This window comes from Papilio machaon, chromosome 5 (genome assembly GCF_912999745.1).
Source record: "Papilio machaon chromosome 5, ilPapMach1.1, whole genome shotgun sequence".
Taxonomy (NCBI): domain Eukaryota; kingdom Metazoa; phylum Arthropoda; class Insecta; order Lepidoptera; family Papilionidae; genus Papilio; species Papilio machaon.
Window position 1 is genome coordinate 1,285,360 of NC_059990.1, and position 14,084 is coordinate 1,299,443.

At 35.3% G+C, this 14,084-nt stretch overlaps 1 protein-coding gene across 1 annotated transcript in view; it reads left to right on the plus strand.

Moving 5' to 3' along the window:
• The first annotated feature begins 4,911 nt into the window (after positions 1 to 4,911).
• Positions 4,912 to 14,084, plus strand: part of LOC123721041 (zinc finger protein jing homolog) — a 133,384-nt gene continuing 124,211 nt past the window's right edge. Inside the window, exon 1 of the mRNA XM_045678115.1 lies at positions 4,912 to 5,266. Coding sequence (XP_045534071.1) covers positions 4,950 to 5,266 — 317 coding nt within the window. The 5' untranslated portion in view covers positions 4,912 to 4,949. The remainder of the gene's footprint in view (positions 5,267 to 14,084) is intronic.

Consider the following 14,084-nt stretch of genomic DNA (forward strand, 5'->3'; position numbering starts at 1 on the left):
CCAGTACTTTGCGGCCCCATCTGCCATCCGTTTTGCGGGCAATATGGCTGACCCAGCGCCACTTAAAGTACAATTCTTCGAACAATGTCGGTTACTTTAGTTCTGCTGCAGATCACATTATTTCTGATGCGATCACGAGATTCCGAGCATTGCCCTCTTCATTGCTCTTTCTGTGACTTTGAACCGTCTAATGTTGCCAGCAGTGAGGGACCACATCTCAGTTCCGTAGGTCAACACTGAATTAACATCTTTGTATTACGTTACAGAAATACTTACGTTTCAAATAATAATAAATACGCGATAATAACCAAAAATGGAAAAATTATTTACGGAATTAAATTGTTTTTTTTTTTTCTTGGGTATTTTTTCGATTTGTGTGCTATGACGTCACAGTATGAAACGTGCATGTGATTTCATTACATTGCAATATCTATTGAGATTATCTTAAATTATTTATCTTTTATATTTCATTTAAATTAAGTTACATGTTTCATCAAAAATTGTGGTTTGAAATATTCACTGCGCAGTACACAGGTAGGTTGTAAACGTTGTGTTGGGGGAGGAAACTGCGCAGATCAACCTCACTAGCCAAAAACATTGAAGCCTTCTTGTACGTGTATTTTAAAGTCCGAAAATCTGATATATTTATACAATAGCCCTAACTCGGTTTTAACTCTTCTAGTGTCTTCATGATTTCTACGATGTCTTCTCTTTTTTACTATGTCTAAGTTTATTTACAGGTTTATGTGAAACTTTGTAATTCACAGACTTTTCTTTCCAACGCCCAATCTTAACGCCCTATTTTACGCCGGTCCTATTTTACGCTGGCCTTGGCCCTTGCATTCCTTCTATGAACATATTATTTTTTCCGTCGTTACCATTTAAGACTGAACACATTTTACATTGACATTTTTTATCTATAACAATATTACCACTTATAGTCTTAAATTTTAGTCGAAATACGTCCAGTCGAAACCGTTAAGTCACATTTTCACTATTTAGCCCCATCTATATTCGTATTTGAAAACATACATTTGTATGTTTTTTTTTTTCATTCCTTCTAATTATTAACATTCCTTAAACTACCTCTGTTAAATAATAATTTTTTTAATATTAGTAAAAATGCTATGAGTACGGTGAAACTTAATAATATTAAAGCTTAAAAAAACTATTATCTATAAAACTATAAATTAATAAAAGATAGTTAAATTCGTATAGTAAATAATGTTTTAAATAAATAAGTACATAATAGTATTTAAAAAAAATATTATTTTAATTTTGACAAACTAAATATTTTAATAGAAAATTTATCAATTAAATCTTATTAACCTGTAATTTCTTATTTTCTATAATATTATTCTGTAAATACAAATAATGCAAATAAAAAAAGCTTGCATTAAAGATATTTTTTAAATAATGCTTCAACAAAATTATATTAGGAATGTTATATTTTATTAAAATATATTTACTAGTACAATTTATGTGTTATTTTTTGAAAATTTATGTTTAGTGTTGGAAATAAATATATATTTTTTGTATTGTAAATGCTGAAACATAACAGTAAAAGAACAATAATAATAAGTATACAATTAATAATTACTTAGTAGTTACTTAAATAGTTACTTAAGAGATATTGTTGTCAACACTGTGATTTTTTTAAAACTCATTGCAACAACCTCCTCTCAAAGTTCTCAAATTAATTCTGAGGGTGCTTTGGACCATTTGATAGTTTTTTGACGCTGTATATTAATGTTAAGTGACATTTATGTAATTTATTTATTGTTTCTAAATAAAATATTTTTATATAACTACTTTGTTTTATTTGAATTCTTCTTTATATAAAAACTATTTGTTGCCAACGACTCTGTCCGCGCGGTATAAAAAAAATGTTATAAGGAGCCTATGTGTTCTTCCAGACTGTTCCACATATGTGCTAAATTTCATCAAGTTCCGTTGAGCCGTTCTGTAGATATCATCAAACAAACATCCATCCATCTATACATTGGCATCTATATATATAAAAGAAAGTCGTGTTAGTTACACTATTTATAACTCAAGATCGGTCGAACTGATTTAGCTGAAAATTGATGGGGAGGTAGCTTAGAACTAGGAGACAGACATAGGAACTTTTTTATCTTGTGTGCATTTTTTTTTATTCCGCGCGGATGGAGTCGCGTGTAAAATCTAGTTTATAATATTAGTAAAAATAAAAATACGAATATTTAAGAAAATATTCACTTTTAAATGCTTTGATACCGTATTTTTCAATGATAAAATATACGTTATTTTTATCATTCAATAGATGGCAGGCGTGATTTACAAAAAATAAATATAGATGGCGTTAGTAAAAAGTTGAAGCGGGAAAAGCAGTTTCAAATCCTAGATACGCGTTTCTATCACTAGATGTCAGTACCAGTCACGTTTAAGATTCTTAGCAACGGTATATTTCGTAAAAACTTGCCTCGTGTCTCTCTTTGGGGTTCTAGGTGTCCGTCGTACAAAACAAATTAATATCAAGTGACCCTTTGTTAATTTACGCAATATTAACTATAAATTAAAGTTAGCTTGACTCTATTCCTTATTTTGCATTTTGAATAGACGTAAATTATATGGTATAAGTTAAAAAAAAATCTCAGGGTTGAGCAAAGAAGAGATTAAGTCGGTACCTTTAATAGTATTGAATAGCTTTCTTACCTGTTACATGAAAGCGATAATCCATTTCACAGAAAACTTGGCCTACGTTATTTCACCTTGAGGTGGAATTTATCCTTCAGGCTGTTGACAAAAACATTAGTTTTACTATTTCTTTACCATTTTTTGAAGTAACGTAAGGACCCTTCGCGGTGTTCCATTTTCAGATAAACTCCGCCCCTTCTTAGAAAATAAAAAAATAGCTATCAGCGATTTGCGCTAACGAAATACATATAGTTAAAAGCGTGTACTGACTGACCTTTTTTCGTACAAAACAAACATTTAAAAGCTGCGTCCTATTCATTTTTGTTTCCGCGTCGTCGTCTCGATGCTAATGAAACGTTCAAACTACCGTAGCTTTTAAGGTGAAATACTCCCAGCCTCCCTGATAGTACTTACTTTCGTAATTAAATATTTGTAATGATAACATATAGCATTTTTATTTAAGCTCGACTGACGAATATTTCAGCGTTCGGGGTTACGGGAAGGGAAGCGTGAAAAAGTAGCTTAATTAAAAAGTTAAAATTTAATTTAAATAAAAAGGAGGTTGTGATTATTTGTTGGTATTTGATGTACTGTATTCATATCTGTCCTTGATAGTCACTTGTTAGATATAAAAAAAAGCGTCTGGGAATCGTTAATAATTTATATATTGAACGAGATTTTTAATTCATTTTACCTTGACATTAACATTTTAATTGATTAATTAAAATTTTACATACTGTTTGGATTTTGTCAATTTTATTCACAGCTCAATTATAGACCTATTTTTTTGACTATGGATAAATAAAATTATCGTTTAGTAAGAATAGAGACAGATTTTAGCATTTTTTTGTGACAAGGCATATCTAGACCTAGGTCTTAACAAAGTTACAGTAGAATTATAGTAAAAATAAGTAAAATAAATTATACCTAATTCAATTGAAGAAATCTCTTACCTGTAAAAGTAATATAAATACAATAAATAAATTAAATAATTATAATATAAAATAATAAATCTTAAAAGCGTTATCATGTTCATTTAGGCCTAAAAACACGGCCATATTATTGTGTATAGGGTCACAGAAACTTGATGTATTATGTATTTCATAATACCTATTACATTTTATCGAAAAGGCCACACCATATGTCAAAAAATTAAAATCAGAATCGTTTTGTTATGACTGAAAAAAATTGTACTATAAAAAGTAGGTATTAATGCAGTTAAAAGTTTTTCAAAAAGTACCTTACCTTTACCCTGCGCATCCAAACTGTATGCCTTAGGATATCAGTACATCGATCTGAAAACTAAGTCTTTCAATGATTCATTTATAAATGAAAACCTAGCAGACGTTCTTATAAATCAAAGAAAAAAATGCACAAAATAGTCTTCTACTTATTCACTTAAAATCCCATTAGTAGGTTTGAAAATGTAGATAGGTATTTCTAGGCCTTGATATTTCTTCAAAGAGTAGACAAACAACCAAGTCAAAATTAGTCAGGCAATTCAAAGAAGAATATTCATTATTCTAGATATCTGGAGCTATCCATGTAGGGTCCAACAAGTTACTTATTGCTTATTGACTACATTCTTACGACGACTCCTGCCCCAGCCCGCCCGACTGGTTGCCCGCGGAATGCGCTCCGCGGAAAATCACAACTCAAGCATACCAATAGCGTCCACTGCGTGCCCTTGTTTAAACTATATCTATCTGGCACTTAAGAAGATACAAGTAAATTGTAGCCCAATTTCGACCAAACTACCTACTCCATAATCTCTATACCTACTCTTAATCAATCGCGGCTGCGACTAACCTATTCCTATGTTACTCTCAGGCCAAAATGAAGAATGCTCGGACATAAGAGGGTGAGACGTGTCATTAATTTCTATGCACTTGTTCATCGGGGATGAGTGTGTACGTGTGCGTGTGCGTGTGCGTGCAGCGCGCACGGTCATTACGCTGCGTTATTTGCTATTTGTTACGCTCAGGGCTGGGACAGGCCCGGCCCTATCGGCCTCGAGTCCTGCGTTCCCTTCGGCCGGGCATTTGAATAGGTTCGCGCGTTGCGTAATGCGCGGCCAATGACAGCGGCCGTGCACATGCACGGGGCGGAGCCGTTACGTCACCGCGCGCGCACCGCACCGCACCGCGCCACCCCCGTTCGCGCGCAGCCGCCGTGACGTCACGCCGCCCGCGCCCCGCCACCCGCGACCGCAGCGCCCGAGCGGAGTGCGGCGCGCCGCGTCAACACGCGACAAAACACTCGCGCGCTCAAAGATGGCGGATGGGTCGCCCGAGTACCGCGCCGACCGGACACAAATGAACGATTTAACTTTTTCCGCGCCCGATTCATCACACGGTGACTTAAAAAAGTACAGTGGGCAAACTTTAGACGGCGGTAAAGTGAAGTTATCGTTCTACAAAGAACCAGAATCAAGTGTTTCGTGTGAGAAAAGTGCTTTGAGCGGCGTGGCCGCGGACGATACCGCGGGACTCGTCGCTACGGATTCCCGAAAATCGGCTGGAAGCAGCGACGGCGACGATAGGAAGAAACGATGCTTCGACAGATACGACAGCTCCGAATCTTCTGACAGGTCAGTGGTGATGTTCTACAGTTAGCACTTAGTATGTTTTGATAGTGTCGAAATTACGAGTCAATGCTCTAGTGACCGAAGGCTGTTGTGCCGATTTTGATGTCATGGCCGTCGTGGATAACTCGCGTCGCTAGGCCTATTCGGTTGAACGCCCTCGGAATAGTTAGCTGGGCCTCGATGCGGCCTGTAATCACTTTGAATTGCACTCGCTGCGTTTACAATTGCAAAGATTGCATGTCGTCATGTGAATCTCCCTATCTAAATAATTATTTCATAATAACTACATGGCTTTGTAGGTATGTTGTAATTTGATCAACCTGCTACCAATGTCACGTGGTGTATAATAATGTTTTAAAATTAAAGATTTGCACGGGTTATATTTAAAAAATCAAGTTAAGAACATAAGACCTGTGAAATAAAAGTTCTAATTGACGACACTTCAACGCCGTTTTGTTAGTTATCCTATAGATATGTAAGATTAGTTTTGGTATTTAAATATATTCTAAAGGAATTGAAAAATATCAGAAAAACAGAAATGTTTTTATATATGTTATTCAAACGAGAAATATTTTAACATTTGAAGGCGAGTTATTGAACTTGACTCGAATTTCGTGCGCCGCTCTAGGTCATTATCAAACAAGTGACGTAAAATGATATGATAAAAAAATAATCTCTTTGTCTTCGCGACGCACAGATGTTATCAGTGCCGAGCAAATAGTTAATTAACTGATAAATAAGTAGAACGAAAGGGGGGAACGTATATTCGAAATTCGGTCTGATTACGATGGAATTGAGTTTATTTTTGTTTATTTAATACTTTTGCGAATTTTATAGGTTGGTGAAAATTACGTTAATAAAGTTAACAAATGAAGATGATGAATTTTCCTTAGAATTATAAAGGTATCATAATTTATTGTTTTTGCATACATTTATCTCATAATAAAAAATGTAGTACCCACCTAAAACTTTTTAATATTCAAATATGCGATTATTTTAAAGGAAGTCTAAATGCAGACAAGATCGGATGATGTAAGTAAATAGATTTGAATTATTTTAAATAATATACGTTAATATTTTAAAACAACATTATAAAACTCTTTAATTTGAATTTAACAATAAAACAGAAAAAAATATATGAAAATTAAAATAGCCTAGGTTGGGCGAGTATACACACATTTTGTACTAAAAAAAGTTGTAGCTTGACTATAGCTACCTTAGTTTTTTTTAATCTACAAACTTTTTACAAAACCTGTTAATTCAACGTGGCATGCGTGTCATAGTGCAAGTGGCATGATGTAGTAGACTTCAGTAGAATTCGTTGTAGATTTCAGTTCCATTTCTTTGATCTTTAAGGTTTTAGGACACAAACTCCTCTTTCGTATTCTGGACTTTCTCAATTCGTTTTTATTTTTTATGTAATTATTTATCTAATATATAAAATTCTCGTGTCACAGTTTTTGTTCCCGTACTCCTCCGAAACGGCTTGACCGATTCTCATGAAATTTTGTGAGCATATTCAGTAGGTCTGAGAATCGGCCAACATCTATTTTTCATTTTTTTTTTTAACTGCGCGAGGACGGAGTCGCGGGCGACAGCTAGTACTACTATATGTATATGCTGAAATAATGTTAGGTTAAATCGAAGCATAGTTAATTTGGAGTGTTCAGTGTTGATGTGGTATTAGATAAAGTATGAAGTGGTCATTTGTGGGTCACATGTTGTCTGATAACGTGACGGACTGTGACACCAAATGTAAGGTGTGGTTGCTTCTGGACTTATGGCTTACGCTTCATTAGTAATAGTTGAGTATATAAAACTATATAGTTTCTGAATAGTTATATGAAAAGGTAAAAATCATCAAATGTAGCCTATGTCATATTCTAGACCGTAATCTGTTTCCGTGTTTAAGTGCGTACAACCATTTTGGAATTACCTGGTAAGAACCATCCAACCATTTCCCCTATTAAAAACAGATTTCTGACTTTTGAATTTTTTTTTTTAATTTTAATATAAGACCTATCATAAAAGACTTCAATAATATTGTTCACTTTCTCGCGCCTACTCTCTCCGCGCGGAATTTAAAAAAAACATAATAAGTATAGCATATGTGTTCTTCCCGTCTATCATCTACATCTATGCCAAATATCATCGAGATCCGTTAGCCGTTCTGGAGATACCTTAACATCCATCCATCTAAACATTCGTATTTATAATATTAGTAAAATATACTTTTAAGTTTAACTTTAAACGTGTTATAGGTACTCATAACAATAGCCGGATACTCTACCAAATTTAGAGATCCGGTTTTGAATTCCGGATGTGCATATCTGTATTAGGCTGGTTTTACCTGGCTCTTTTTTATAAAAGCTATCTAAGATGTAATTTCTTTCGGATTGAAATAATCTTTAAAATACGTTAAACTAAAACTTTTTAACCTTGTTTTATGTTTTATTACATTTTGAGTCGAAATAACACATTACTTTTTGCACATTTATGCGTCGCATTTCTCAGTAAATCGTTTCTCGGCGGTGGGCACTAAACGCGGTGTATTTCGTCAGACGCGTGTTTGTTTCTATAAAAATTATCAGAGGTCAGTAAACTGTGCGATGCACTTGCTGCCCCCGCCCCCGCGCCGCCTGCAGCCCCCTCTCGCGCCTACCTCGCCCCGCTCCGCGCTTCATCCTCTCCCCTACGCGAAGTATTTGCATACATGTAGGCTGCGTAGTGAATGCATTCGAGTATTTTTTTTGGATTTTTATCTGTTACTGAAGTTTGACGTTTTATTTAATATACGAATACTAATATATCAGATTAAAGTGTATATCAGTTTTGGATATAACTCTATTTTATACATTCTTCTCTGGGTTGTAAGTTTATTTCATAAATTATGTCGGTTAGCATACAAGGATTAAAATATGAAAAAGCTAGCACGTTAAAAACGATACAAGTAGTATTGATTAGTTATCAGTTTTGGAGCAGCTGTAGGTGTGTATGTCCGTTATTATTTACGATATATGGACGCCGAGGCAATCATGGCCCAGTGCGTGACTGTGCTATGCGTTCTGATAAGCCTACACTTGATCGACCTGATGTCCTGATGTTTACTTGTTATCATAAGATATGCTACGGACGATTCAGATAAATATTGATTGAATTACATATATTTTCATAATTTAACTGTTTATATTTTATATCATTAGGGTTAGGGAAATATGATTTCCATATGTATGTGTCCCTTTAAAATTTTCTGTATGTATAGGTGATTTTTCTTCTCCTGGGAAGTCCTTTGACCGGACGCTTTTTACAAATTTGCATACATATTTTTGGAAGCATATTAAAATACTTGTAAATATCATGACGTGTGCGTAGAGTTTTATTTTGTATACCATTTCAAGCGGCACTAGATTGGGCGAGCGAGGAATGCGCGCAGAGCGTGGTAATTGCGATGCGGAGGACCCGTCTGTCAGGCCGTGCGCGTCACTTACGCAATGCCACAGATCGACAGCCATTCACATCCTACAACGGAAGGAACACTCGGTTAAAACTGCTTCTCCTCGATTATCTTCCTTTTGCTCATAGTTATTACAAATGTTTTGTTATGAAATTGTCTTTTATTATAATACTCCTTGCAGAAAATAATAGCAAAATAAAAGGAATAATTTACAAAAATTTAGGTTTGTAATTATGCACCGTAGTGCGTAGGCGCACATAATGAAATTTGTCACTAATGACGCCTTATTATTATCGTGAAATGGTGTTTATTTACAAACATAGTAATCGTACATCTAATAGGTAACAATAATAGATATATGATTGTTTGATATATGAGTTGGTTATGCAGTGGAAAATTTGTTTGAATTTTACAAGTTCATGGCATCGTTGCCAAAGCTCGTCAGTTAGTTTTAACAAGGGTTATTGATCCTGTGCTATAATGTATACAGCTACGTGTCATCGTAGGGCCGTACCTTGGCACCAGTTAGCGTTAGACGTTGTTATCGACCGTGCTTAAGTTTCTAAACGCGACCGAAACCCTTTTTTCGCTGAATTTGGCGCGAAAGTTGAGCGGATTGAGTTAGGAGGCAACAAAAGGAGCGGTTGTGTGTTGGCGGTCGCGGCTGGCCTGTCGCGAACCTTATTCCAGGGTGAAGGGAATAAAAAGAGTCGGGACTTCTAACAGGGCGCGGGGGGCAAACGGGTTCTTGGACGCTGTGAGGTATGTAGCCGCTGCAGTTCAAACAGATTCATTGGAAAATTATATGTACCGGTGTAGTGGTCAAAGTGATGATTTTATTCAGTATTATATATTTAAATGTAAAAAAACATTTTTTGCATTGGATAAAAAATATGCAATAATTTATTCGACTAGTCGTAAAAATAGATATTAGATTGCATCTATGTAGTTAAGAATTTGACAAAGCTTATTTTAAAATATTTATTCTGAGGAAATCAATTCCAATGTCTGAATGGTGTTAACATCTTTAATAGCTAAAATCGTTATGATTCTTACCTATGTATATGGTTCTATTTTCCACTAACTTATTTGGACTTATTTATTTCAGGATTCTATGAATATTTAAATTACCTACGATATTTTACCAACTTAAACAAGAAATTTATAATGCTTTAAAATTTCACATTTTCGAAATACTGATATGGTCCCGTTGTAGATGTCGGAACCCTCGCAGTCGTAGTTGATGTTGCCCACCGAAGAGATTTTAGTGAGTACGAATCTCACATAACCGCAAAGTCCTTCCCTCAAAAGGCGGGGTATCTTATGAAGATCCCCCCCCCCGAAACCAAAAAAGGACCTACTTGTTGAATTAACTAGATTTACATTTGCAAATTACAAATGCGTGTCTGTCTCGTAATTAAATAAATGATTTATATTTATTAATAGGCACAAGCTAATTATAATGTTCTTTATCATTTTTAAATGATCTTATGAAATATAATTGTGTAATTACAATGTTAATGCATTGTTATTAACATATGAATATTACTGGTTTAAAGCTTAAATTGTTTAAACTTTCGTGAGAAATCATAATTAATTAATTAAGAAACGGCTTAACTCACGTTTTGATCGTCCGGTGGCGGCACCGACTAGTTTCGGACCCATCGGGGGTCCATCTTCAGGGCGAGTGTTCAATTCGAGGACTTCGCGGTCGCGTCGCGTCTCGCACTGCGGGCCATAGCGCGTAGCGCGCGGCTCGAGGGGGCGGCGGGGTCGACGAGTTGAAAATTGACGAGTCACTGTTGTTGTTAACATTAAACGGGGCGCAAAACGTACTGACGATGTCCGACACGTATTCAACACCATCTTCGTTGTTCTTCTGCTTCGGCCTCAGCAACACGGGTTCCCACGCCGGAGACAGAGACCAACCCTTATCTCTATTAAAATTAGGTCGACGTCGGATTTCAATGGCTTCGAGTAACTTACGTGACACGAAGTTTTTGTCACGAGCCAAGACTTTCACTCGGTCAAACCTAATGTTGAAAGCTTGTTAAAATATATAATTAATTTTTAGCACGAGTTCGTGAAACCTGGTGGAAAATCTGACTTATTGTAAGGTTTTATATGAAAACAGTGCCGTTTTGAATTTTTCTTAGTAATTTTCCATGATATCGTGTATTAAGGCATGAACTGTACATTATAAAGCAGAGTATATTTTTTATTGCCGAAACAGCTTCTTACCATCGCGCGCCGGTCGACCGGTCGTCACCTCCCCCCGCGTTAGAAGCGTGCGCGGGCGCATTGGCCCTCGCCCGGGAACACGCTCGACGTGATTTGATTTGGAAACGCTTTTTTTTTATTTTGTTACGCTCACACATAAGTCACTTTAGTCAGTCATCCTTACGCCTCACATCCCGCACAGGAAGGAAAGACCCGACGCTGCAAGTAAAATGAAAATTCAACACTTTTTTTTGGATTAATAAAGTTTTAAGTTCAAGGTTTCATATTTTTCAAATGAATAAATTAAAGGAGCCGTGTTCTGTTCACTCAATCTATATATATAAAAGAAAGTCGTGTTGGTTACATTATTTATAACTCAAGAACGGCTGAATCGATTTGACTGAAAATTGGTGGGCAGGTAGCTTAGAACCAGGAAACGGACATAGGACTTTGTCTTTTGACTAATTTTTACCCCGTTTTCTATTTTTTATTCCGCGCGGACGGAGTCGCGGGTAAAAGCTAGTATGATATAGAATAAGTAAGACAGATGGATAATAAAAGGGACAGATGGACAATCAAAATTACTTCCATTGCAAATTTTCGATCATGATATTTAGAGGGACATATAAGAAACATTTTTACCCGTATTTATTTGCAGGTTTATTTCCCTATTTCACATCACATGCCCGGCTGCATCTTCGCGAATATCCTTTCAATATTAAAATTGTCAATAACATTTTCGTATCTCAAATATTTACACTTGAATTTGTCGATGCCACTGTAAAAGCTTCCTTAATGACTAATTACGACGCTTATACGCTTCCATTTTATGTACTCAGTTGAATTTATAATTCGTTGCCGTTTCGGGCGACGAGAACGTCCACTATATAAATGCACTCGGAATTATTCGGCTTCCTAATTGGTACTTATGAATTTTGAGTCTTTTAGAAATGTTAAAATTATTTTACCTCATTACTTTTATAGTTTTATGTTTTACTGTTTAATGCATTGCTTACATTATATTTATGGCATGAAAATTTAAGTGAAAAAGATTCCATTCTATTAAGCAATATCTAAGTAACGTTATTCCTATTAAAACTAGATGTCTAGACTAGTAGCATAATTTTTAACTATGTTCTGTTTAGTCGAAGTAGATAATTCTAAACATTGTCTTACTTAGACTTTTATATACACTTTCCGGTTGTCTTGTCTAACCTTGCTTTCATAATCTGTGAACGTTGTACAATGGAAACTAGACTATCTATAAATTGTAATGTACCCGCAATTCATCCACGCACAGGGTAATAAATAGATGAATAACTTAAATGCCATTTGTTTTTAGTAGTGTCAAAGATCTTTAAGTGTAGTTTTGTGCATAAATATTAAGGTAAGTCTGTAAGGTCCTTAAATCTTTTTTTAAATGAATACGATTCATTTTGAGTTAATAAAAACTATTATATTTCACTAAGGACGTCGGTGGCTCAGGGGTTAAGCACTTGACTTGAAATCTGGGTTCGAATCTCGCCATGTACCAATGTGTTTTTCGATTCTCTATTAACATAGTTATAATTTATCCGACGTTCTTACGATGAAAGAAAACATCGTCATGCAACCTGTACATCTGAGAAGAAATTTAATGATATGTGTGAAGTCTCTCTTGCACTTTTCTTCAAGAAAAATTTTAGTACCAATGCTTTTGCTAAGCCCACTAAACACTATTTACATACGAACATACATTACATGTGGAACTGAGGTCAAGCACATTGAAAAATAGTTTTTATATTTAATTCAATGTTTTATTCATATTTAATTTACATGCATCTATCGATTTCATAGTTTATGATTATATTTATACGAGCTTGAACAGATAAAGGTGTCTGGGTTTTGTTTTTTTGGTCAATTTTATAAATATTAGTTCTAAATAATGATCCAATGGTCATTGAACCTGATTAAAGTTGAATGTTTTAGTCTAATTCCGGTTAATTAGCCAACAAATGTACCTGTATTGTCGATGTAATTGTAAGAACTGTTACAATTGTCTTATTAAAGCTTGCTGTACACGTTAGGTACTAGTGCCTAATTGTTTACGGAAGCGTTAAGAATCTCTTTAGTAGTTCATTCTCTTATAACATGTATATATTCGTATGTATAGAGATTCTCTATTCAAACATATTTATTATTACGATGTAATTACGTTCACAAGGTTTGACAAACATAAAATTTGGATTAATGCAAACTTTGGCCAACACACACAACATTTGGCCTGGAAGAAGCAATGATTGAGTCTTTCAAAACGACAACGGTATAGTCAAATGGTAACGTTTACAGCAGTCTTTAGTACATATTGCACGAGAGGGATAGGGCGCGGGCAATGCGGACGAGTTCTCTAAAGAGACCGCCATCGCTACGACCGCGGTTCGGTCAGGTAGAATCTGAGTCAGCGACGCCCCGGCTTGGTCGTTCAACTTTCATTATTGTTTATTTATATTTTTACTGTCGGAGGCGACGCGTGCGAAATGCCATAAAACACGGAGTGCTGCGTCTTAGAGCCGATGCACTTGAGCGATGGTGTTAATACTAAAAATTATTGCAATATATGTACTATATCTAAATTGGACAAGATTGATCGTTACTGCATAATGGAGGGACTATCATAGATCCTCAACATTTCTGTATAACAAAACAAAACTTGTTCGAAACTATTATTTTAATTAAAACAACTAAAAGTCCTAACTTTAACAAAGTTCAAGAAGGAAGTTGAAATAATCACGTAACAAACGTAACCTTTAAAAGTTCACAGTTTAAAAGTTGTAATAATTTCTGATGTGACTTCAGAGAGTGTAACGGTACCGAGTAATATACGAAAGTATTGCAAAGTAAAAAAATCTTTATGTTATGTCATCGTTCTGTTTACTATACTTATTAAGTAAATAAATATAACGCCAAGTTTTTACAATTAACTGTTTGAACATAGTCATACCGAGCGTTTGTAAATGCAACTTCTTGTGAAAAGTTTGGAACGTACTATATCGCCTTGTTAATTACGACGCGTTGTCCGAAGTACAGTGTACACGGGTTCGGAGCGACGACCGGTTCCCGTAAACTAATGCTCGGCTAACGTATCCGGTTCGGGCGCAAGTTAGGATT